Source organism: Choristoneura fumiferana, chromosome 17 (assembly GCF_025370935.1).
Source record: "Choristoneura fumiferana chromosome 17, NRCan_CFum_1, whole genome shotgun sequence".
NCBI classification, from domain to species: Eukaryota; Metazoa; Arthropoda; class Insecta; order Lepidoptera; family Tortricidae; genus Choristoneura; species Choristoneura fumiferana.
The window spans coordinates 5,246,108-5,271,978 of NC_133488.1; the positions used below are offsets into that span (position 1 = coordinate 5,246,108).

At 38.2% G+C, this 25,871-nt stretch overlaps 1 protein-coding gene across 1 annotated transcript; it reads left to right on the forward strand.

The window, feature by feature from the left end:
• Positions 1-3,683: 3,683 nt before the first annotated feature.
• LOC141436979 (NFX1-type zinc finger-containing protein 1-like) lies at positions 3,684-25,358 on the forward strand. The gene is made up of 14 exons (XM_074100135.1): positions 3,684-4,495; positions 5,229-5,448; positions 5,651-5,696; positions 5,874-6,108; positions 6,897-7,058; positions 7,699-8,568; positions 9,094-9,246; positions 10,495-10,642; positions 11,595-11,678; positions 12,190-12,464; positions 13,737-13,883; positions 14,552-14,726; positions 22,782-22,921; positions 24,872-25,358. Exons 1-14 carry the CDS (start codon positions 3,809-3,811, stop codon positions 24,944-24,946), a joined length of 3,417 nt encoding a protein of 1,138 aa, XP_073956236.1. The 5' UTR covers positions 3,684-3,808; the 3' UTR covers positions 24,947-25,358.
• Positions 25,359-25,871: the final 513 nt, after the last annotated feature.

Genomic DNA, 25,871 nt, shown 5'->3' on the forward strand with positions numbered 1-25,871 from the left:
AAAGGAGGTACAACGTAACGATAACTAGAGCAAGAGTCGTAACATAGCCAATTTAGCGTTTGTGTAGCAGCAGAGAGAGAAAGATGGGATCCTGTATTTACTAGTGACCGACCGAAGTTTCGATTTTGGTTTTGATTTCGGCTGGTTTCAACTTAAAAATCATGTTTCGGTTCGGCAGAAGATTCGATTTCGGCGAAAAAACTGAATGACAGGTGTTTTATTCAACGATTTTAACACGTTTCGTGTGGTTTCGGTAGAAAAACATGTTTCAGTCAAACTCTAGTTTTTACCGAGAATAAAGGGACTAATTAAGTGCGCGGAAACATTTGATCTTGTTAAATAATGGACAAATTACTTTTAAACTTAGTTTTGTTTACTTAGGGCTTGTTCCTTACTTAACTACTCTACAACGAGCCCTTTTAAGAATTTTTTAGCCTGTTTATCTTTACTAGTTACTTAGGCATAGAACAGGGGTCGGAGAAAAAGTGCGGATGACGTAAAAATGACGTAATCTTGCGCACAAGATTATGTTTTTATTTAAACTTCCGAATGACATGTAGTAACAAAGTAGCATAATGAAGTAACAAAATAATCGTAAATAAATCAATGGAATTCAGTGAATAAAATAAATTTCATATCGTTTAATAAAGAGGTTGATAAATGATAAGTGATAATCGTTTATGAAAATCTAAAATACTATTTGAAATCACCTATAAGTGGTTTGACGTCATCGGTCCATTTGTCCGACCCCTATCTGTACAAATAAACTTTTACTTTTAATTAGATTTTGAGCGTTGACTGTCGTTAATCCGACCGTATAGCTGTTTATTTTGAAGTCTGTTAGGACGATAACAATATTTTCTTGTTATTTCAATTGATTTCTTTAGTAGCGTCACAGAATAAGTATGCTGACTCCTCTTGGTTTGTACTCTACATAATCGGATTTTTAATCAATTTATAAATGTTTTAATTTATTCGACAGCTACCTATTGATTTTCGGATGCGGTGGGATAAACAATAAAGCAAATATGTAGTTTTTGGTTCACTTTTATTGGTCAGAGTTATATTCTACGGAGTTTAAACTTAAATCACTACATACACTAGATGGGTCCTGATCGCTGCTCTCCCTAACTTTAATACTAAAATCCTCCATAACATTTTCCATTTGGATATCTCTCGTCCAGTATTGATGCTCTACCATTTGCACATGCTCGTGAAAGAACTGCCATTCATCTTCTGTGACTTTCGACAACACATCCACAGTAATATCCTGTAATAATGGCAGTGACAAATCAGTTTGTATATTGTAATCCTTGACAATACGTTTAATTTTCGTCCAAGCTAGCTCGACCGAATTCAGATCACACATATAAGGCGGAAGACGCAATATTTCATGTCCGTAAGTATGCTTTGATAGTCATATCTATTTTGTATAGTCGGTGTGCATAGGTTTTTGCTGCTCGATAAGCTTGAATAAATCAGGCTTTCTCATTTTTGAATTGCAAGGGATGTTGTTGTCTTCTAATTGAGCATTGTAGCTAGTGTTATTCCACAATTAGCTTTATTCACATAATTCACAATACAGAGCAGTAAAACACACACAGGGCGGAAAGATTGTTCGTTCGCCTGCCCGCGCCAAAAGCCAACTAACTCCACTGACATCTCTCGCGAGCTGTCAAAACCATAAAAACGGCGCGCATGCAGGCGACCAGCGGTTGTAGACCCGCGGCTCAGTCGGTTATGAAGCGAGCCGGGGGTCTTCCTCGATTAGCTCTAGGCGGGAGCTTCGTAATGTCAGTGTCACACGCTATAGCATGGCACTTTTTAGGCCATTTTTTGTAGGTGGCCTGGTGGTGGCCTGTTGAATTGCACTCTATTGGTAGGGCGCGTTGTCTACGATAATGACACTGGCTGGTGGGAGATACGGTATAGTACATTGTGTCTCAAGGGCGGTAAATAAGGAATTACGAACGAGAGTCTATTAGAAGCCCGAAGTCGAAGATTCTTATTACAATGTCATTAATGTCTAATTTTGTCAAAATCATGCGTCTTCGTTCGTTTAGGTACCGGAGCGCTATCAAACCTATCCGCGACGTCACAATCATATCATTATTGATGAATAATGTTTGTCTGACATCTTAATAATCCGTTAACAATGCTATTTCTTCCGAGGCAAAGAGATGACAGTGTTAGGTTAGTAAGGTTAGTAAGGTTAGTAAGGTTAGTTAGTACCAAAGTAAATAAAATAAAATACCCAAATAATAAATATCACGGGACACTTGACACAAATTAACCTAGTCCCAAAGTAAACAAAGTTTGTGTTATATAAACATACTTCAATAGATAGATACATACTTAAATACATTTTAAACACCCAAGACTCAAGAACAAACATACCTACATAATATTTTTCATACAGATATCTGCCCCGACCAAGGATTGAACCTTGGGGTCTCTAGCTTCATAGTCAGGTTCTCTAACCACTGGGCTGGGCTATCCGGTGGCAGTTAGCCACCACTTAGCAAGTCGGTCGGCAGTTAGCAAGTTCTGAGAACTCGAACTCTCTCACTATCGTGAACAGTAGGTAGTTGATTACTAAGACTGTGCCGATTATATTATAAACATTAAAATCGCAGGCTAACTACTGTTTCTATTTTTTACTTGTTGTTAAGACCATTTCCAGTAGTACCTATTATATTCACGTTTGCATCTTTCAAAGACCTTTGCTAACCTGGTACCAGATCCTGAATGATTCTCATTGAAACTACCGAAGCTAGGGACTTGAAATTTTTCGTAATCACACAGCATAGGGAACAACAGGGATTTATATTATTAATTTAAAGTGGCTCTACGTGGGCTCTAGACCTCCGCAACTACAACCATTAGCAGCCTTCGATGTCCAGTGATATCGAATTCCATTCAAAAGTCGTGTGCATATTTTGTATTAACGAAATACAAACGCAACGCTGATCGAACGGCTTTGGAAGCGTCTGGTTTTATTTTATAGTTCTAATAGTGGCTCCCCGAACCCACCCTGAGGGCTATCGCGTATGAATTCGCCGCTACAGGGCGCTAGTGTAGCGTGAGGTCTCCGAAATGTCAAATCTCATAGTTTTTGTGTGAGCTACGCGGGTTTATTTCTAATTAGAATAATTTTGTGAATATTTTGCATTACCTGAAATTAATTATGGCAATTATGCGTTATGGGGCAATGAATGTCTGTGTTTTGAGACAGTTTTATCTTTCGGAAACTTTTGTCCTCCCTTTTTTTCCTAACAAAACGGGACTACGCAACACTGTGGTTGCTCGATATTTTTATGGTACGGTTTTAAGGTGTATTTAATATGATTTTAATCTAAACCTTTTTTTCACGCCCCTAATAACAGACTTTGAAAGCCACACTTAAAAATCTCACGCAACAGTGGCGCCATCTAGAAAGACAAAAAACGATAGCCCTCAATATCCCATACATGCTATTTGTACATTTCATTACATACAATAATATTGGAATACATGTACAGTATTTTTTCTTACTACATAATAACCACTTTAATTTTTATTTTGTCTGCGATATTTATTTAGATATAACTATAAAAAATAAATAATATTATCGTGTGTGATGGTATTATACCGTAAAACGAATTGCATGCGTCAAATTGACGGGTGGCGATGTCCGATAGACTGACACTGACATGACACTACGATACTTTGAAAATAGCGAAATATTGTTTATTTTAATTCATAAAATATATTTCTGAATGGACACAAAGTTATAAATGCCGTGAATTTTAATTTTAACTCCAACACTATGGCTAACTCTAGTAAGCCTTCACTTCGCATCGACTGGTTTGATGGAACACTTATTGAAGAATCCAGTCATAATTCTGGTCAGAATACCTCCAAGTTTGCCGATGAAGAACAACCAGAAACAGAAGTGCTACCCCAGCCACAGCAGTTTCAAAAGAAACCCATAGGCTATAAGAAATTACTAGATATCTCGATGCTCCAACCACCAACACTAACCTTAGAGATATCACATAAAAACAGTTTCTGGTACCTCATGGATAGCGAACTAAAAGGAGATTTCATAGTTCTCATTGTCAAAATACTTGCAAATGTGTACAAGGCGTTAGACCTGGGTGAAAAGCACATGATTGTTAGTATTCTAAAATCAAAATTTGTCAAATCAAACTTTTTAAAAACTTTGAAGGACTACATGAAAGACCTGCCAGCTGTAAGGGTGGTAGAAAAAAGAATGAATTCCCAATTGTGGGATGATGCAGAATCTTTTTATTTCAACATTCTAACTATTTGTGAAGGTATTTACAACTTCAGTGGTAAAAATAAAGAGTACTTGGATGAAGTATGTAGTCTACTTGAGACCTTAAAATTTAGTGCTGAAGGAGTAATAGCAGAACATAGAGAAACATTCAGAGATGAACTATTCTATGGAATTGAGGATTTAGAAAAAAAACTGCGGAATTCCAAAAATATGGTAAGAAATAACACACAATGTAGACTTTTTTTTTTTTTTTTATAACTGGAAGGCAAACGAGCAAGTGGTAAATCACCATAAAATCTGCAACACCAGGGGTATTGCAAAACCTTGGGATACCTCACGTTAATTTCAACTCTCCACGCCGAAACACAACAGTGCAAGCACTGCTGCTTCATTAGCGAGCAAGATAGCAATCCGGGCGGACCTTGCACAAGGTCCTACCACCTGCAAAAATGTAGAAATGTAGAATGTAGACTTAATTAAACAAAAGATGGTAAATAATAAAATAAAATGTGTTCTTTTTTAAAACAAATATATTAATAGCACCAAAGTTAGTAAGTAGTTAGAAAAAAAAAAAAGAAAAGAAAATACTGGGCACATAGTTTTTGTTTTATCAACTAAACTAAAAAAAAAATTAAGATACAGCCAGTTTAAGAACCGTGTCACGTCACACCCTATGATCTATCTATCAATCTATCACAGGCCCCCACTCCTGAATTTAGACATGCTGTTTGATTGACAAAAAAAAAATGGTATGACACCAGGGCTGCCCACTCGCGAATTTTGATGCGCTATGTTTTAGTAATTTTTTTGTTTAATTGACAAAATAAAACTGTGTCAAATATTTTCTGATAATCTAATTGACAGACTATCATATTTTTTCCCACAAAACTACCCAATTGCTCCATAATTGCTACAGCCCTTATTACCTAATTGGTTTTCCTTTCAGAATTCACCTGAGTCGCCGAGATTACCAAATCAGAACAAAGAGCCGAACCACTTCAAAAACTTGGACATATTTCCCACCAAAGAGGATTTGCTTGGAAAAAAGACACTGAAAATAGAACCAAATATAATAAACGGGGCTTACCCGAGTGTGGATCATTATTTAGATGTACAGTTTAAGTTGTTGAGAGAAGATTGCTTTGGCCCTTTGAGGGAAGGAGTATGTAAGTATGTATATATATAGCCAGACCAGAGGCTGTATTGTCTAACATGTGGGTGCCCACCATTGCATTCATTGTCTCTTTTTTCCCTAATCCTACCATGCACCATGTGACAGAAAGAAGCAATGAAATTGATTGAAATAAATTCCTTTTATTAAAAATGCCTTTAATCATATGTTACTTTTCACTGAATTTCTTTATACAGGTAAATACATGGAGAATCCAAATAAGAGAAGACATGAGAATATAAGGTATGTAAGTAAAAAAAGCCATAAATAATAAGTCAGGTCAAGATAGCTAAGTAGATAAGTATCTATTGCGAAAAAACATACCTACTTATGCAGCTTTGTGATTAGATGGTAATGCAAATACATATAGTCGACAAAAAATTGTATTAAAAATGTTTTTTAAACATTAAATACTTTTAGGGTATACCCGAAAGTCCGTATCATCCGTACATATGTAAGTAACAACAAAGTTGGACATTTGGTTGACGTGGCATGGACAGAACGGGCCAACCACAGCATGTTCGACAGCAAGAAGTATGTGTGCAGTAAGCGACTCATGTTTGGATCGCTTTTGCTCTTCACCAGTGACAATTTTGAGACAATATTGTGCGCTACTGTACTGGACTCTAGGATGGAGTTGCTGGAAGATGGATATGTAAGTCTAGATTTATGAAAATTGTGCTTCGTTATACACTCAAACCAACTGAATCGTGACCCACTGTGTAAGTGTAAACTTTTCGTAGAAAAAGACAGTGACATTGCATTGTTTGACAAGGGAATTGATTATGACACTTACTGTGAGAATGTTCTACGGTGGGTCAGGAATCAAATGGTTCAACTGTACTTACCTAAAGATTTTCAGGATTGTCAATAGACCCTAAACCCTACCATGAAAATTAGACGATAGGAGATTTACCCCCACTTTACATCTATGGATAGTACCCTAAATCGTTGTCCAGTGGTGGTGTAGCGGTATAGCACACGGCACGGAATGCCGAGGACCTGGGTTCGATTCCCAGCGCTGGTCTTATTTTTCTGGTTTTTCTGTGCATCTATATTTCAGTTGTATTTTCGATATAGGTTTTACAGGATGACCGTAAAAGTAACAAAAATTTGGAATTGAAAAAAAAAAATACAAAAAGATTCCAAAAAACCAATCTTAGTACCCTAAATTTTTTTTTTCTACTGTTTATCTGACTACTTTGTCGGCATAGTTGTTGCATATATCCATGCAAAATTACTACTTTCTAGCACTAATAGTCTCTAAGCTCAACCGCAGACCGACGAACATGGCGAAACTAAGGGTTCCAACCATTTTGGCTATAGAACCCTAAAAACTGGTGAAAGTTAAATATTTCACAGTTATCTTTTATCTAGATAGTCCTATGTCCAACAGTGAATGTCCTATGGCTGATATGATGATGAGAATCTTTTTTCTTCCAGGTTGCTGTATCATTCCACAATCCAGTGTCAAAGAAGATATTTGAAGAGCCTTACATCATGGTGGAGAGCGAGGTGTTCTTTGAACCTTACCATCGTGTCCTGAAGGTTATGCAGGAATCCATAGATGACTTGCCTATGAAAAAATATATTGTTGATGTGCAGGTATGGAATAAAACAACTTTTTATCTCATTGCCGTCAGAAAGGACAGATATTAATAATTCTGTATGGAGCCATTCAAGTATTACGTAAGCAGAATTTTAGTCATTTTTAACCAACCCCTCTCCCTTGTCAGCGACAGTCAGCAAAACCCTGTCCCCGCCCCCCCTTGATTACGTAAACATTGTTAAGTATATACTATTTTTAAATCCGATATATACTATTTTAAATTGCCCAGGGCATGGCAAGGGGCGAGTTATTTGACTAAATTATTTTTGTAATAGCTTACTGTATTTTTGAATTGTTTTTAAATCTATTCAGGTTTCTTTATTGTTATTCATGTGAATTTGTTGCAAGTAGGGTAGAAAAAATATTGCTGACGTAAGCACCATTTAGACCCCCCCCCCCCTCGGCCCCATGTCATCAAAAATAAACAAAGCAAAGACCACCCACCCCTTTTCGGTGCTTACGTAATAATTGAATGACCCGTATGCATGAAAGGAAGCGTAAGAAAGTTGTCTTAAAGCTTGCAAGTCGAATTACATCCATCTCCAATGATCGAATTTACATTAAGTTATTAAAAATGATACTAAAAATGACTTTTTACCAAAAACTTATCTATACATTGTAACATATTTATTTTAGACGAAAACTGAGCCTCCAGCTTACGTAACATCAGAAACAATATACACAATACCCGAAACAAAAGACGAGACATACATCCCAGTCTTAGATACAGAGACATGGCCCAGACCATTTGACTTGGACGATTCCCAAATGGAGGCCTACAAACTTGCACTCACTAGAGAATTCGCAGTAATACAAGGTCCTCCTGGCACGGGAAAAACTTTCATAGGGGTCAAAATAGCTTCAACGTTACTCAAAAACTTGTCCCTAGAAGGTACGCCGATGCTAATCATCTGCTATACAAACCACGCCCTAGATCAATTCTTAGAAGGTATACTTAAAATTACGAATAATATTGTAAGATTAGGGAGTCAAAGTAAGAATAAAACTTTAGAACAATACACACTAAATAGCATGAGGACTAAAATAAAATGTAAATATAGTTACCTATATTCGAATAAAAGAAAAGAATTAGAGAAGGTATTCAATGAAATGACAAAAGTGCAAACTGAAATAGAAAAGTGTGAGAAAGAAATTATTTCATATAAAAGCTTAAAGAATTATTTGAGAATTGATGAGAAGTTGTACGAATTGAAAAGTTCCAATGATGATGCAATACTTAATTGGTTATTTGGTCATCTTGATGCTCAGCTTGATGAAACTGAAGATGATGCTGAAGACTGGGAGAAATTTGATGATTTAGAAATCATTACTGATAAATTGGGAACATGTTTTTCTGAGCAATGGGCTTTGAAAGATATTGAGTCTATGAAAAATAGTATAAAGTATGTGAAAGATATAACGGATGATGAGGAAGAAGCTCAGAAAATGGTTAACGAATTTGAAGAAAAGATAAACAGAGTCAAAACACGATTGAATTGTTTTAAGGTAAGTTTAATATTGATAAAAACTTTAAATATGTACAAAATGATGATGAAAATAATCTAAATCTTATTATAATACTGTAAACATGAAAGTTAGTTAATTTATTGATTTGTTTGTAGTTCAATCACAGTGCGCCGTAGCAGTAACTAATACTGTGGTTGGCCTAGTGTGGTTGGACCTATGAGGGACCTTCGTCAAGTGAAAGGCTCGGCTCGCACCTCTAATTTATTCAATCGACATATGATCACGTAGTTAAAAAATGTATGCAGTAGATATACATAGGATACATATATCAACTTACACGCTACACTATGACCCTCAAGCAAATTTGAACAATTCCCGCCGCAATGTTATCGAAATTCATGTGTGAAAAAAAAATATATGACGCAGAGACGGATACAGATCATCATCAGATCCATACATATATACCTTCGTTATGTCACATTTAATTCTTCGTTTGTATGTCAAATGAAGTCTTTAATGTATAGACAGGATCGCGGGTAAACACTAGTTGTTGTATATTTTCAGAGAAACATGTCTGTACTAAAAAATGAAAATAAAGAAGAACTCAAGAAAGTGACTGATCTTTACACTTTGAAGCCAGAATTCAGATGGAGAGTATATTTCGATGCAGTGGATTCTATCAAGAACGAATTGATGATCAAAATGAATACATTACTGGTGAGATTTTATTTAAAAAAAAAAACAAGATATTTCACATGCCGCGATTTGGCATTAATTATAAATGCGAAAGTTTGTAAGTCTGTTTGTTTGTTTGTTTATTACTTCTACACGTTTAAGCCACTAAACCGATGGGGGTGAAATTCGGTATACAGATTATTACAGATAGTTTGAGTCCTAGAGAAGGACATAGGATAGTTTTTATCCCGGAAAATTGCATAGTTCCCGCGGGATAGCGATAAACGATTTCTGCGCGGACGGAGTCGTGGGTAGTGGCTAGTAATTCGTAAAACATGGAGATGAAACTAGATACGAGTATAACATTCTGGAGAGAAACCACCCATCTGTATACGGTATTCTGACTATTGTGTTTGAAAAAGGGTTTCTATGACAGGCAAGTTGGCGCTAGTATTAAATAAATACATAAATATCATGGGACACTTGACACCAATTGACCTAGTCCCAAACTAAGCAAAGCTTGTACTTTTTTGAACATGAAACTACCGTGAGACTCACTCATAAAATAAGCTTGTACTATGGATACTAGGCAACGGATAAACATACTTATATAGATGAATACATGTATTATTCATACAAATATCTGCCCCGGCCGGGAATCGAACCCGGGCACCTCAAGCTTCGTAGTCAGGTTCTCTAACCACTTGGCCATCCGGTCGTCGGTTCTGTTCCAGTATTCTGAGATTCCATTGACAACTTTGACATTTGTGGCAAGTTTGTGATTGGTTAAATAACTAAATGAGCCAATTGCCAGCAAATCTATAACGCCAAACGGATCTCTCGATACTAACACCATGTAGCGATATTTCTCGTGTTGAGAAACCCTCGTTAGTTCCACATTAAACCCAAAAACCTATAGTAATCCAAAGGCAATCCCTAAAAGAATTGTGATTCAAATGCAATCCCAAAAACCCATTGTAATTCAAATCAATTCCCAAAAACCCATTGTAACTCAAATGCAGTCCCAAAGAAGGCCCATTGCAATCCAAATGCAATCCCAAAGGCCCATTGCAATCCAAATTTAATCCCAAAGGCCCATTGCAATCCAAATGCAATCCCAAAGGCGCATTGAAATCCAAATGCAATCCTAAAGGCCCATTGCAATCCAAATATGCAATCCCAAAGGCCCATTGCAATCCAAATGCAAACCCTAAGGCCCATTGGGCCCTAGGTAATTATAAAAGTGTACAAGATATTTGCAAACATCGCGAAATCATTATTATGTTTCAGGATCAACACAACGTATTGAACGAGGAGTTGCAAGAAGTGGCTACACTGATAGACGGGGAGGTTATGAAAGCGGCCCGAGTAGTCGGTGTTACCACTACTACGGCGGCAAGGCGTCACGACTTGCTGCGAAGACTTATGTCACCCATAGGTATTTAGTACTCAGTGCATGTCACCCATAGGTATCCAGTACTCAGTGCATGTCACCCATAGGTATCCAGTACTCAGTGCATGTCACCCATAGGTATCCAGTACTCAGTGCATGTCACCCATAGGTATCCAGTACTCAGTGCCGGATTAAGATTATTTGATGCCCTGAGCTAACTTTGGGGGCGGCAGACGTGAACTTGCCTTCGAAATCCAAAGCTTAATGGTTACTTGACCTGAAATGTATATTTCAGAACTAAATTATTGTTATTATATTTTAAAATTTATGACGGTAAGCATTCTACACTTCCACTGAACGTAGATATAGTTAGTGTTTAGTATTTTAACTAAGGGACCCCATACATCCCTGTATTTCTTTTTATTATTTTTTGTATTTTTTTTCTTTAATTGTATAATATAGTTTTTAAGTATTTTATTTGTAATTATATTTTTATGAAAGACTTTCTGCCAAGTTTCTTGCGGCGCATTCTTCTTGGCAATGATGGTCTTACCGAAAGCGCTGGTAGTTTAAAAAATGACGTGTAAAAGTGCCCATTGCGGCCTATTTACTGAATAAATCATTTGAATTTTGAATTTTTAAGCAATCCACGCCTGTTATAGATCTTAAAAAAACGTATTTATTACAACGTAATAGATCATTAGTCATTACGTACTTACCTTAGAATGTTTATCAAAGACGATAGAGATATGGGGAGGCACGAGCGAGCGGATTCTCAAACAGCCTTACCTTTTATGTGCTAGCAAATTTTTTTTTTGGTGCTGTTTATGGTGCCGCCCAAGATGTGATGCCCTAACTAAGCAATTGCTTAATTTGCTTATGGGCTAATCCGGCATTGCCAGTACTCCCTCGCAAGACCCACAGTCAACAAAAAGTACTTATAATCAGCTAAAAATAAATAACGGATCTTTTTTGTAGAAGCTTTTATTTCTTTCAGTGATAGTAGAAGAGGCGGCGGAAGTGTTAGAAGCTCATATAGTGGCGTCGCTCACAAACCGTTGCCAACATCTCATACTTATTGGTAAGTTTATTTTGGCGGTCTTGCTGTTAATTCAACTGTTTTCGTAGCCTTTTTCCCTATATCCATTGTTTCACTAGCCCCGAATCCTGGGGGCTACTACGAAATTTGAAAATCGAAGTTCGTATCGTACCGTCCCTCTCACTCTCGTATTAAAAAATATAAGCGTCAGCGGGACGGCAACATACGAAGCTCGAATTTTGCACTTCGTAGTAGGTACAGGGCTTGAACCGATTTGAACCCTGGTGTTAATAGATGTGGTGTTATTTTGATAGAGTTTTAGTTGCGATGGGATTTGCCTTCCGAATCACAACTAAACTTCGTCACTTGTCGTTTATCTTTATATCACTTTATTTTTCTACTTATGAACGCATCATATTGTATTCTTGGTTTATGATGTAGGATTTCGCCCTCCTAATACCCCTTCAGATGATTCTGCAAACATTTCTAACCTAGATTGCATTGCCTTGCTATTTATAAATCCATCTTTCTTCCTTTTTCCCATATTTTATAGGCGACCACAAACAGCTTAAACCCTCGGCAGCCCACTACAAACTAGCAAAGGACTATAACTTGGAAATATCTCTTTTCGAGCGAATGATAAGGAACGGTATACACGCTCGGACCCTCACCACGCAAAGGCGAATGCGACATAATTTCGTGCGACTAATCGTGCCAGCTATATATGAGACCCTTAATAGCCATCCTAAGGTGTTCGACTACAAAGATGTGAGAGGAATGAAGGACAATTTGTGGTTTTTCAACCATAATGTTTTTGAAGATTCTGAGGTAAGTTTTTTTTTTTTTTTATTTTATCCGCATTTTAGGCGCATGTTTTATACAGCCACTCAAGTACCCAAGGTCCTGCAATTAGTATTTTTACTCCATTTCTATCTTTTGACCAGTGGGGGCACACTTAAAACGTCACCTTTTCACGTACACGCTAGCGCCTCTGGCGACAAAATGATAGCACTAAATTGACAAAATGTCCGCCATCTTTCCGCTGTATGTTGGCTGTCTGGCTTTCGCGGATGATTTTAAGTTTATCTGTTTTTTGCTGTTTTCATAAAGTTGTATTACATTGCTCCGCTCGGGTGACCAAATGAAGTGACCACATAAACTCGTTTGCTTTCCGGCCTCGCGATGTAATGCAAATGCAACTTGCGCAATTTTCTTCCAGGTCTAAACTGGGCTTTATTATAGACGTTAAGCTTGTTGTGTGCGTGCATGTACATGTGTGTGTTATGTCAGATTTAGTTCTTCAGCTAGCTTCCAGATAGCTCTTGTTACCATACATGCAAATTTGACCATAGAGTTGCCACTCTTTTTCTATATGGTACTAATACTCTTTGCTTTTGACCCGAGACATTTGATGCTTCAAATACTAATGGGCGTTTGCGAAACGCATATAATTATGTGTTTCCGGCAGTGAAAGTTAATTTGATAAAATCGGCATTTGATTCGTGTATGCACAATTAGTGCAAAAATATGTAGGTATATCTTTGCAAATATGATTGGTTTTTGGAGTCTTTTTGTATTTTTTATTTCAACTCCAAATTTGTTACTTTTGTTAATATATCTTTGCACTTTATTGCATTTTAGAAATAAAGAACAACATTGTATGCCTATCATTTTATATTATGTACTTGACTGTTCCAGTTATACTTATAAATACAACTAGCTTTTGCCTGCGGCTTCGCCCGCGTGGAATTCGGTTATCGCTCTTTGTCACTTATCATTATTATAGCAAATATAGTAGTTTGTCACAGTCTACCCCCGTAACTTTAAACGTTCAGTGCCCAGTGCCACTTACGCCACTTTAACGCACATATACGTCTGTAACACCTCAAAAAGTTTCCTTCCTCCCCCATAGAATTCCATAGTTTATGTAAGAATAAATTATACATTACATTATTTTATATTTTATAGAGACTGTATCCTGCAGACAAACTGTGTAAACAGTTTTGCAGGGCTATGTGCAAAAAACCTATGTAAAAAATAATGTCAAATAAATACTTTTTCATTCATTTCATTTCATTCCTAAGCTGTTAATTTTTTTAGGGTCTGGAAGACAGTTGGAGCCACAAAAACTCTTTTGAAGCGAGATGGTGCGTCGCATTAGCGGACTATTTGAGACAAATGGGCTACCAACCTGATGAGATAACTATACTAGCCACTTACACTGGCCAAGCCACGCTTATCAGAGAGGTAAGAAAAGATAAACAATGTTTTTCTTAGTGTGTTTTATACCCTTTTGGGCGGTAACTCGCTGGTCTATCGCTTTATGTTATCTTTAAGGCTGCATTTCCACCAGAGATGTGCAAGGAGTGTGTTTTTCATGAAACAATAGCAACGATTTATCTACCTATCGCTCTCAGCTCAGCTGGTTCCACTAGAGCTATGCTGTGCGAGGGCTAGAATAGGTAAATGAAGCGTTTCTATTTGTTCATGAAGAACGCATTCCTCGCACATCTCTGGCGGAAACACAGTCTTAATGGTGATTTTCCACCGGCGAGGCGAGATGAGAATTGTAATTTGTATTCATTGTCCCGCGCCCGCTGCGAGCCGCCGCCATACAAATTTCAATTCTCGGTGGAAATTCACCTTAATACCTACTCCAGTTTTCTGTTAAACTTCAGGTTAAACTCGGTCGAATCAGACCTGTAAATGGACTAACGAACCAAAATGACAATGTCAAATTTAAATGATTGTTTTGGTTCATTAGTCTAACATCTGGTAGCGTGGTGAACGATTGTTGTTCTGATGATGAACTCTGGTTGAGTTCGAAACGCGTCAGCGTACTGTGGTGGTGATAGGTGGATGTGTGATGTGTGTGTTTAAATTAAACCCACTCTATTTCTTGTTTTTTTTTACAGCTAAGCAAGAAGTACGCTTCGCTTCGCGACGTGAAAATGACTGTAGTGGATAACTACCAAGGAGAAGAGAACAGGATAGTCATACTGTCGCTTGTGAGGAGTAACAGAGATAAAAAGATCGGTTTCCTCGCTGCCGAGAATAGAATTTGTGTGGCGCTGTCTCGAGCCAAGGAAGGTTAGAAATTATGGTCCATTTATACTAATCCTACTTATTATTAAAAATGTGAAAGTTTGTGAGTGAGTGAGAATGTTTGTTACTTCTTCACGCTGAAACGGCTGGACGGATTTGGATGAAATTTGGCAAAAAGTTAGTTTATAACCTGGATAAAAACATAGGATACTTTTTATCCCAATATTCCCACGGATAGGGATAAAATCTCTAAATAACAACCGCTGGGCTTAGAGTCATGAAATTTGGTATATAGGTAGCTGGACGTCTGGAATAACACATAGGCTAGGTACTTTTTATCCCGTTGTTCCCATGGGATAGGGATACAATCTCTTAATAACAACCGCTGGGCTTAGAGTCATGAAATTTGGTATTTAGGTAGCTTGAAGTCTGGAATAACTGGTATGGTTTGTGCGCTCTATCCTCGAGTATGTATCCGTGGTGTGGAACCCGTGCTATCACATATATATTAATCGTATGGAAACTATTCAAAGGAAGTTCTTAAAATTTCTTCAGTTTAAATCGAAAATTATTGATTTAAGTTACCACGATAGGTGTATTAAGGTACCATTTTCTACCCCTTGATTTGAGAAGAAAGATAAATGATATTGTTTATCTTACAAAAATCTTATCAGGATCCGTTGATAGTCCAGAGTTATTAACAATATCAATTTTCGTGTTCCCAGAGCATCAATTAGAAATAACTATCGACCTTTGGCGTTACCACATGCGAAAACAAATTATCGTAAAAACTCATACTTTTATCGAGCTGCGAGGTCGATGAACGAACTGTGTCAGCGTTATGAGGATCTAGATCTGTACCGATTAAAACCTGCTGTAGTAAGAAACCGTATAGCATCAAATTTCTTTGCTCCTCATCCCGGGGCTCAGTCGCCTCTTTGATTTTCTGATTTGTTAAAAAAAAATTCTTTTTTTGTTTTCCATTTAGTTTATTTTTTGTGTTTAATTTGTTTTCCATTTCTTTGTGCTAATGTGTTCATATCTTCGTATTATCTGTGGAAACCTTTAATTGGCTCTATTGTTACATGTTCTGTATTCCACCTGTATTAGTTAATTTAAGCTGTTGGTTTTCCGAATAAAATAAATAAAATAAATAATAAAATAAATAACACATAGGCTACTTTTTATTCCGATATTCCTACGGGATAGGGATAGAATTTCGAAATTTCAACCGCTGGACAGTTGTTCTTAACACAACCTCAATGAAGACCACGATATAAATTTTGGAAATTCTCAGGGGAATTTTGTAGAATCCTGGAATTTTAATTGTAACTACCAGATCGAATAGTTTACGCGTATTAGTATAATATATACAAATAACATACGCTACTGTTTGTCATGGCGTTGTAGTGGTCCATTCACCAGCACCAATATCTGACACAACAAGCGTGCATTTTATGATTTAAATTCGGGTTTTGTTCCGCGTACTTTGATTTTAGAGCAGCTCGATATTTCGGCACAGTTGCACGCGCCATGATCACGAGACGACTGGAGAATTGCGTGTATGCTGGTATTTTTTTTTTTTTTTTTTTTTTTTTTTTTTCCTTTGGCTATGTCTATAGATTGAGCCAGCGTCATGTCGATTTATTGGTTAAAAATACAGAAACGAAGGAGAAAAGCATTTTACAATGGAAATCAGTTGCTATTCCTGAAAAGAAAAAGGGTAAACAAAAAAGCCACAACAAAGCAGGAAAAAAGGATGGATTAGTGAGCTAAGTAAGTACGTAAGTAATAAAGAGTTATTCTTAGGAGGATACATTAAAATAAGAATGTTAGTAACAAAAAGTTGATACTTAAATAAAAATTAATTATAAAAGTTTCATATATAACTACAATTTTAGTTCGTTTTTTTGACAAAACAGACCTAATGCAATAAATATGTCTTTTTCCTTCGATTGCAAAAGGTCTAGAATATGGGTTGGAAAAGAAACTTTAAGTCTTATTAGTTCGTTATAAAAAATTATATTATCATAAAGAGGACAAGCGAAGAAGATGTGATTAAGGTCACCGTCATCTAGCCCACATTCGCATAGTGAGGAGTCACGGATGCGAATTTTCGCTAAATGTGATGCTGTACAACAGTGTCCTAAGCGCATCCGTATTATTGTAGAACAAAACTGCTTTGGAATAAATGTTCTAGCAAACCAGGGCTTTCTAGAGATTGTAGGTTGAACTAAAGAGTAAAGCCTTCCCCGAGATTTGCTTGAGTTGGTCCAGTGTGAAGCCCATGCTTGAGTCAAGAATTGGGAGGCCAGAGGAACTATATCGTGGCAATAATTTCGAAACGGAACCTTGTCCCCACATACTACAGCTTCCTTGGCAACTTGATCAGCTTTTTCATTTCCACTGACTCCTGTGTGACCTGGGACCCAAACCAGGGTAACCTCGTATCCTCTTGCTTTACAGGCAACTAATTTTTCTTTGATCTGATAAATAACAGGGTTATGAAATTTAACTGAAAAAGGGTTCGAAAGTAAAGCCTGTAAACAACTGCGTGAATCTGAGAAAATTAGCGTTTTTTTCAATTTGAAAAGCAGAATATATTTAACACTCTCTAAGATACCTATACATTCCCCTGTATAGACGGAAGTTTCCGGTGGACATTTGATTTTTTGAACAATATTGAACTGGGAATGAAACACTCCCACTCCTACGCATCCAACCGCAGACAACTTAGATGCATCACAATAGATGGTATTCCAGTCGTGCCACTCTCTACTGAGAATTTGACGAAGATATTCATCAGCATGTGGGTCATTGTGGCAGATGTCGAAATTAAGTACCACATTGGGTTGATGGGTAATGGTCTCATAATTAAACTCGAATAGGGGGAGCTTGGAAGAATGGAAGACAGGGTCCTTGATGGACTGAAATTTCTGAAAGCTTTTGACAAGGCAGGGTGGCCCATTATTATTCCAGCATTTCAAAGATTTTAGATCAAATAATCGGTTAATAATAGGATGATGAGAAAATTGGAGGGACCGAAATAGATAACTGTCAGCCAAGAACTGCCTACGTAAATTGAGAGGGGGATCAGCGCATTCTACTTGGAGAGCATTTATGGGACTGGACCTCATTGCTCCTAAAATGATTCGTAGGGCTTTTGATTGAATAAGATCAAGTTTTTGAAAGCCTGTTTTATTGCCCGGGACTAAAAGAAAAGAACCATAATCTAACACACTTCTTACAGTGGCGTTGTATAAAAGCCTGAGAGAGGCTGGGTGAGCGCCCCACCATACCCCAGATAGACATCTAAGAGTATTGAGACTGCGTTCACATTTTTTTAAAACATGATCGAAATGCATTTCACCGTTCAGTTTCGAGTCTAGAACTACTCCAAGAAATTTAAAATGCGATCTGACAGGGATCGGACACCCATTTATTGATATTTCTATATTTGGAATTACTTTCTTTCGAGAGAAAATCACAGCACAACTTTTAGAAGATGAAAGAGATAAGCCATTGTTTATTAGCCAGGAATTGGTTTCCAACAAAGATAATGAGATCATTTCAGATGCAGCTTCTATACTTCTACTTGATGCATAAAGCAGTAAATCGTCGGCATATTGTAGGATATGGGAAGCTCCAGCAGAGTCTTCCAAGTCATGTGTGTATAAGTTGTATAGCAATGGGCTGAGTACTGATCCTTGTGGCAGCCCCCGCCAAACCAGACTCGATGGGTTGACTAGAGGGTCTCTTCCGTAAAAAGTAATTTGTCGCTCTGCAAGAAGGTTACCTACAAGATGAGCCAGCCTCACCGGAATTCTCAGCTTGCGGAATTTTTCCCTGAGAATAGGGAGCTGGACATTGTCATAAGCAGCCTCCACGTCCAAGAAAGCAGCAACCACCGAATCTCCACGCGAGAATGCGAGTCTTATATCAGATGTAAAAATGGCCAGGCTATCCACAGTACTCTTACCTTTTCTGAAACCAAACTGGGTTTTTCCAAAAAGGTTCTTACTCTCCATATACCACTCAAGTCTGTTTTTGATTAGATGTTCTAAAATTTTGGTTAGGACTGATGATAATGCTATTGGGCGGTGGGATCGAGGATCATTGGGATCCCTGGATGATTTAAGGATTGGCAAAATCAGCTGGGAGTTCCAAGAGGACGGAGGGAGACCAGAAAGTAATATGCAATTAATTAAGTTAAGAAAATATATTAGGAATGATTTACCAGCCTTGGCAATGAAAGAATAGGGAATCCCATCATAACCTGGGGAAGAATCTTTAACAGACTTAAGGACATTATTCAGCTCCTGCATAGAAAATGGTTGATCTAAGGGGTCAGTTGATTCGACTATAGGAGATTCAATTTTTAGATCATGTAAAGCCGGAACATGAGGGGGGGCTATATTTGATAGGAAAGATTCAGCCCATTCTTGAGTAGGAGGATATGAAACGGAGCGAGGATTGTATGACCTCCTAAATCTCCTGATGTTGTTCCACACTAAGGAGTCTGGGGTGGCGGGATTTAAGGAGGAGCAGAATCTTTTCCATCCATCAAACTTTTTGTCACTGAGTAACTTTTTTGTTTCAGACATAATATTTCCCAATATTTGAAAATTCTCTAACGTCATATTAGCGGAGTATGCCCGTTCGGCTTTCTTTCTATTCTTAACTGCAATTGTGCAATCTTTGTCCCACCAAGGAGGAGAAGGAAGCTTGCCTGAAGCTGAATTTTTGAGGGGAAAAACTTTATCAGCTGCCGATTTAACAGCAAGTACTAAGGCAGCCGAGCAGGTTTCTATGGAGCTTGGGGTAATTGAAGGAAGATTAGTAGATTCTGTTTCGAGACACTGCTTGTAAGAGTCCCAGTGTCCTCCATTAATGTTGTATACTAAAAGAGGCTTAACAACAGGTGGGCGCTTTGGAGACGAGGAAGGAAGCCTGATAAGAATCGGAAAGTGGTCGCTTCCAAAGGTGCTATCAAGAACCTCCCAGGAGCTCTGAGAGGCCAGTGAGGGAGAGCTGAAGGATAAATCTACTGCACTAATAGCTTGGTTGGGTAGAGTGCGTAATGTGGGGGATCCCGTGTTTAACAGGCACAAATTAACTGAATCTAATATCTCCAAAAGTTGTTCACCGAGAGAATCGTTTTTATCGCACCCCCAAACACGATGGTGAACATTACAGTCACCCAGTATAATAACTGGTTGGGGCAGGGTCCCGATTAATTGTTTTAATTCGGAGAGGATTTCGGAGGAGGGAGTAGGCAAATATAAAGATAAAAAGGTTATGTCTCCAACGCGAGCACAGATTGTATGCCAACCGGTGTTGCGTCGAGGAGTCGGGATAGGTGAGAAAGAGCAATGATCTCTGATGAACAGGGCACATCCAGCTCGACCATCCGCCCTGCAGTCCGTCAGAGTAATGAAACTATTTAATTTGAAGTTAGAATCAGGTTTTAGCCATATCTCTGATACGGCTAGAATAAAAGGATTATATTTATTAATCAGAAAAGTGAATTCGGACTTCTTATTATTTATACTACGGCAGTTCCACTGAATTACTACTTGATCCATTATTAGAAGAAAACAGAAATGATGAAATAAGTGGAGCAACGTGGGATAACAAAGAACTATCTGCCAGGGGGCTAGAAGGGGAGAATACCTTCACAAAATAAGACAGTATTTTGATCAACTCGTTAATGATAATTTCGTTAGATTTTTCAGAAGGTTTATCCGGGAAAACAGGGCCTGTGTTAATAACTGGGTCTCTAATAATGGAATTGTGAGCTTCTTTATCATATCCTTTACGAGGTGGAGGAGGAGGACGAGGAGTATGAAAGGTTGTTTTTTTATACGACATAGATGCTCCTGAAGGAGATGAAGCTGCATTTGCATAGGATTTGCGGGTGATCTTAGCATGAAGATTAGATGCTTCTACATATGAAATATTTTCGCTAGTCATTGACTTTTTTATTAAAAGTTGACGGTTGTATTCGGGGCAGTTTTTACTATTGGCAAAGTGACCAGAACCCAATCCTTCGGGGCAATTGCAGCAGTAACCTTCCTCTGCATCAGCCCTGCAGGAATCACCTGTGTGAGAGTTGCCACAGCGGAAGCAGCGAGGGGTCGAGCGGCATTTTTCTTTTGTGTGCCCGAACCGGCAGCAACGAAAGCATTGAATAGTAGGTAGTTCGTATTGCTCTACTGGGAGAGAGTTCAAACACATGAAAATTCTTTTCGGTAGGACTTGGCCATCGAAAGTTATTACTACTGTTTGTGCGGGAAGCCAGCAGTACGTGCCATCTGGGTTATTTTTTTTGTAATTTAGTCTGCGGGCCTTCACAGGACGGGCACCTCCTGAATTTTCGGGGACCTGGATGTTTTCTAATATCTCTTCCGGGGACCATTCAGACGGAACACCCCGCACTAATCCCATCCTAGTAACATTGAACGAGGGAATAGATGCCTTGTATTTATGATGGACTAATGTTGGCGAGTCTAGAAATAAGTTCGCGTCGATAGCAGAGTGGAAATTAATAGACACTCTGTTGCGCCCAATCCTTTTAACAGTGCCGTCAATTATATTAGGAAATTCCCTTTTTCGTTTTTGTAAGAAAAGACCAAACGCTACCGGATGCAAAATGGTTCCTGAATCTGGAGAAACTTCTATCCTCTGGACGTGTACAATAAAGGGCCCCTGATCACGTTCAGAATATTTTTCTCGCCCTATCGGTGTAAAGGGGGAGGCAGGAGTTTGAGTTTCATTCTGGGTAGGTGGATGTGTAACTAAATGTTCTGGAGGAGAGAACGATAGCGGAGTCTGACTGACGATATTTTGGCCTAAGGGGAGCGGTGTATCCTTTTGGCTATCACTGACCGGGCTTTGCATTGAGTCCCCAGAAGATGAAGCGGACCTTGAACGGCATCGCTCACCATCACTTTTATTAGAATTTCTTTTATTTTTTTTATTGCGATGCTTCCTCGCGCATTTTTTCCCCTCAAATTCCTTCATTGAAAGGGAAATCAGTTTCGCTTGTTCTCTTTCAAATTGCTCATGTTGAGCTAAATCAACATTACTAACAATTGAGGAAAAAATTCCCTCCTCCAGGGTCGTCCAAGCCATCCATTTCTTCCATAAGGAAGCTGGCATGGACTACCCCCCAAACACAAACAGAATAAAATTGAAACTATTCTACGGATTAAATCCAAACCAAAACCAGGAAAAACTTACCTATAACACCACCACCATATAACGACAAAGGAATAGCAACTTATTAGTATTACTTATACCATAAAAAACAAAATATCTTTTTTTTTTTCGCTAATTGGAAATTTAAACACAACCGATCGCGATCGACACTCTACCCACTCCTATGCTGGTATAACTGTCTGTCAGAAAAATAAATCGGACGGAACCGATCTACCCTTTTCCTAACAAGTTGCCCACTACTATTCAATCAAGCTTCTCTAAAATCAAGGTACGCGGAACAAAATCTGAATTTAAATCATATAAAATTAGTTATGACCGCGATAGTCAAAATTTCAGACTCTAAAACAAAGCGTGAGTTTTCTGATACGACTCTATTTCAATGGAGGGTAGGACGTGTCGGATATTTTTGCACGATCCGCTGTGGAAGATATTAATGCAGGTGATTGTACCCCTAATGGTTTAGGCCATTGGCTCGTACCCCTAAGTTTAAATTTGAAATTACAATAGTAGAAAAATCACATTTGAAATTCACTACGAGTTTTGCGGGGAAGGACAACATGGTGACGAAACCTGCATATACTTGCGAAGCAAAAGTTATGTACGAAGTTCTGCACTGGGCCCGCGTGGGAACTACATTCTGAGACAAGGCCTGGGCACAGGCCACAGTGGGACGTACCTATATTATTCAAATTCAAATCATTTATTCAGTAAATAGGCCGCAATGGGCACTTTTAATCATTTTTTAAACTACCAGCGCTTTCGGAAAGATCATATACTTAGTATAAGACCGAGATGATGTTTTTTTTTCAAAACGCTTATTAATGTGGATTTTAGAGACTACAATCTTTAGTTAACTAAACTTTATTTTTGTTTCTACAGGTTTCTACATATTCGGAAACATGGACGTTTTGGAATCCGCTAGTAAAATATGGAGGAGCATACACAAGACGCTGACTGACCAAGAAGCTATTGGAAACAAGATAACGCTGTCTTGCGATGTCCATAAACACAATGTTGACGTAAGTAGGCGCGGTCTTCACCCTTATAGCACGAAGCGTCTTCGCCCGTCCTTTATTCAGAGGCGTCTAGCCCATGTAGCGCCCGTGTGCAATTATTACTTTAGCGGCATCTAGGCAGCGCGCGGTCAAAATGGAATAGATACAAAGTGCCGCGACCGGCGCCCCTAACACCGCTGCGCCCGTGTGTAACACACACCCTGCACTACAGGTAAAGACGCCCCTGCCTTTATTATCCGGACGGCTAAGGAAGGAGTGGAAATGCTCTAACTGCGTCTGTTCCCTGATCGCTTCAATCTGGCCGTTAAATCTAGGGAAAATGGGTATTTATTGGGCAAGCGTGCTTCCATCTTAGTCCACACCTTACCATCAGGCGTGATGGGAAGTCCATACTTACCAAACTCGTATACCTTTACTTGCCCGAATTTCACTTGCCATAGCTACCAACTTTTGCCATAAAAAATATAGAACCGTGCTGTTTTCAGGATTTTTTATAAATGTCATCTTATAGAATGCAGTAGGTTAGGTTAGGTTAGTTTACTATCAACTCTGAAGAAAATACTATTTCAGAAATAAATTACTTTATGGCCAATGAAAATTATGGAAAACGATACATTATGGCATATGAAACTCGGGCATACGATAGAGAACCTACCAAACTACATTTTTCTGGAAAGAGATCGAATTCCAACTTCATTTGTTCGGGAAGTCGATGCATACTTAACTTCATTTTTCTGGAAAGAGGTCGTCTCCAAACTTTATTCGCTCGCATCTCCTTCATTTTTAGGGTTCCGTACCTAGAAAGGAAAAAAACGCAACTTTGTTGTCCGTCTGTCAAGACCCTTTTTCTCAGGAACGCGTGGAGGTATCAAGCTGATATTGATATCGAATATACTCATATCTGCGGTCCCTTGAAGCCTTGATAAAATCACTTTTAAGTCAACGCAATAAAAAGTTACAGTCATTAAACAACGTGATTCTTTACAAATTGCCGTGCACTGAAAATTTAATCACTCGGAAAAAGCGGGAAATATCTTCAACACACGATTCCCGTTTACATACCTATAAATGTGTACGGAACCCTCGGTGCGCGAGTCCGACTCGCACTTGCCCGGTTTTTTAACAGGTATACTGATGATTTTAACGTTATTCGTTTTATTTTTCAGTTAAGTATCACGTTATTTAAGAGTGAAGCCAGACGAGCGTAATTTTTCGTAAAGTCGTGAGACGCGTATTTTTTATTTTACATTTGACTCAAAATTAATTTTGACCTTTGACACAAACTGGACTTTTGTATAAAACCACAGAATAAGTAATGGTACAAGTATAAAACCGAATGCAGCAGAAATTACGCGACCGAAAATACCCGGATCACGACTCGAAAAATTGCGCTTGTCTAGCTTCATCTTTAGAAGATTTGTGCAGAGCCGGATTAAGCCATCGCATCGCGGGGCCTGTAGCAAATTTTATCATGGAGCCCTTGATTTGCTTCTATTAGTCGATCATTTCGATACCATCTCTTTCTTTAACGGCGGTTTATGTTGGTTTTGTGGTGGCAGTATTGTACTTTACTTACATTGATTTAGAAAAAAAATATGTAAATTTTCGTTTTTTACGATCAGAAAGCATTGGTCCGCGGGGCCCCTAGACGCGCGGGGCCCGTAGCATTTGCTACTCCTGCCACGTGGCTAATCCGCCACTGGATTTGTGTTCGAAGCATATTCCCAATTGACTTATGCCCGGTTCACATTACTCCAGCAAAACCGTTCCAGTAGCATGGCACTGCGGTGCTCGATCGATCTTGTGTAACTCGTTTGGATTGTGACCCCGCAATGTATTGCTACTGGCACGATTTTACTGCAATAATGTGAACCGGGCATTACTCATAATTTTCCCGTGCCATCGTAAAACAAGTACAGAAAAAATTAAAAAAATATTTTGTATATTTTTCAGGTAAAGGACGTGGAGGATTTAAAATGCATATCGGACACGTGTCTAACCATTTGTAAAATGAAAAACAACACATGAACATATCAACATTTATTGGAAATTATAGTTTTTATGCCTCTGGTGCTAGCTTTGCTGTGCAATAAATACTATTTTACCATAAAAATAAGTCAATTTACATAAATTACCTAAAAAATATTAATATTTATTTTAGTAACATTTTCCTTTACCTATACTTAGTTTAAAATAAATAATTGTTCCAATGTTTCTCCTTTTAAAACTAGTTCGGATGAATAAAAATATGTGTGTATGTATATTTTAACAGGTGCAGCGTTCTTTTCACACGTCCCCATAAAGTCATGTAAATATCTCCAATGTAATGTCCCCATAGTAATTTTCATTGGTTATCTAAATGTGGTTCAAGAATAAAAATAATATAACTAGCTTTTGCCCGCGGCTTGCCCGCGCGGAATTCGGTTATCGCGTGCTGTTCCCTCGGGAACTTGACATAGGCTACTTTTTATCCCGGAAAAATGCACAGTTCCCATAAACTATATGCCAAAAATCACGTCGATCCGTCGCTCCGTTTCGACGTGAGACGAACAAACATACAAACACACACTTACGCATTTATAATATTAGTATAGATACGTAATAAAATTTATTACTTATCAAACGAACAACTACATTATCTACATCACTGGCATGAGACACATGTGCCTCATGGGACAGGGAACCTGTTGACATACATGAAATTAACAGATAACAAGAGAAAAGAAATTGTAGAAAGAGTGTAGAAAGACGAAATTACCCCTAAAGGGAGTTTTGGATATATATATTTTTTGAATATATATGTATGTTCTTTCGATATCGGTTCGCAGGCATAACATCTGCCTGGAGAGAGATCTCTCTATTGTAGCCTACCGCCTCGTATAATTTCATGCAAAACCCATCCATCAACAGCCCGAAAACTTCCACTGTTGAACAAAGGGTTTCCCCTTAGAAT

What these genes read in the sequence shown, in the direction of transcription:
- LOC141436979 (XM_074100135.1), top strand. Translation starts at nt 3,809, where the DNA reads ATGGCTAACTCTAGTAAGCCTTCACTTCGCATCGACTGGTTTGATGGA. An exon ending in TGCGGAATTCCAAAAATATG is followed by an intron (nt 4,496 to 5,228) that starts GTAAGAAATAAC and finishes TTTTCCTTTCAG; the next exon opens with AATTCACCTGAGTCGCCGAG. An exon ending in ATGTTTTTGAAGATTCTGAG is followed by an intron (nt 12,465 to 13,736) that starts GTAAGTTTTTTT and finishes TAATTTTTTTAG; the next exon opens with GGTCTGGAAGACAGTTGGAG.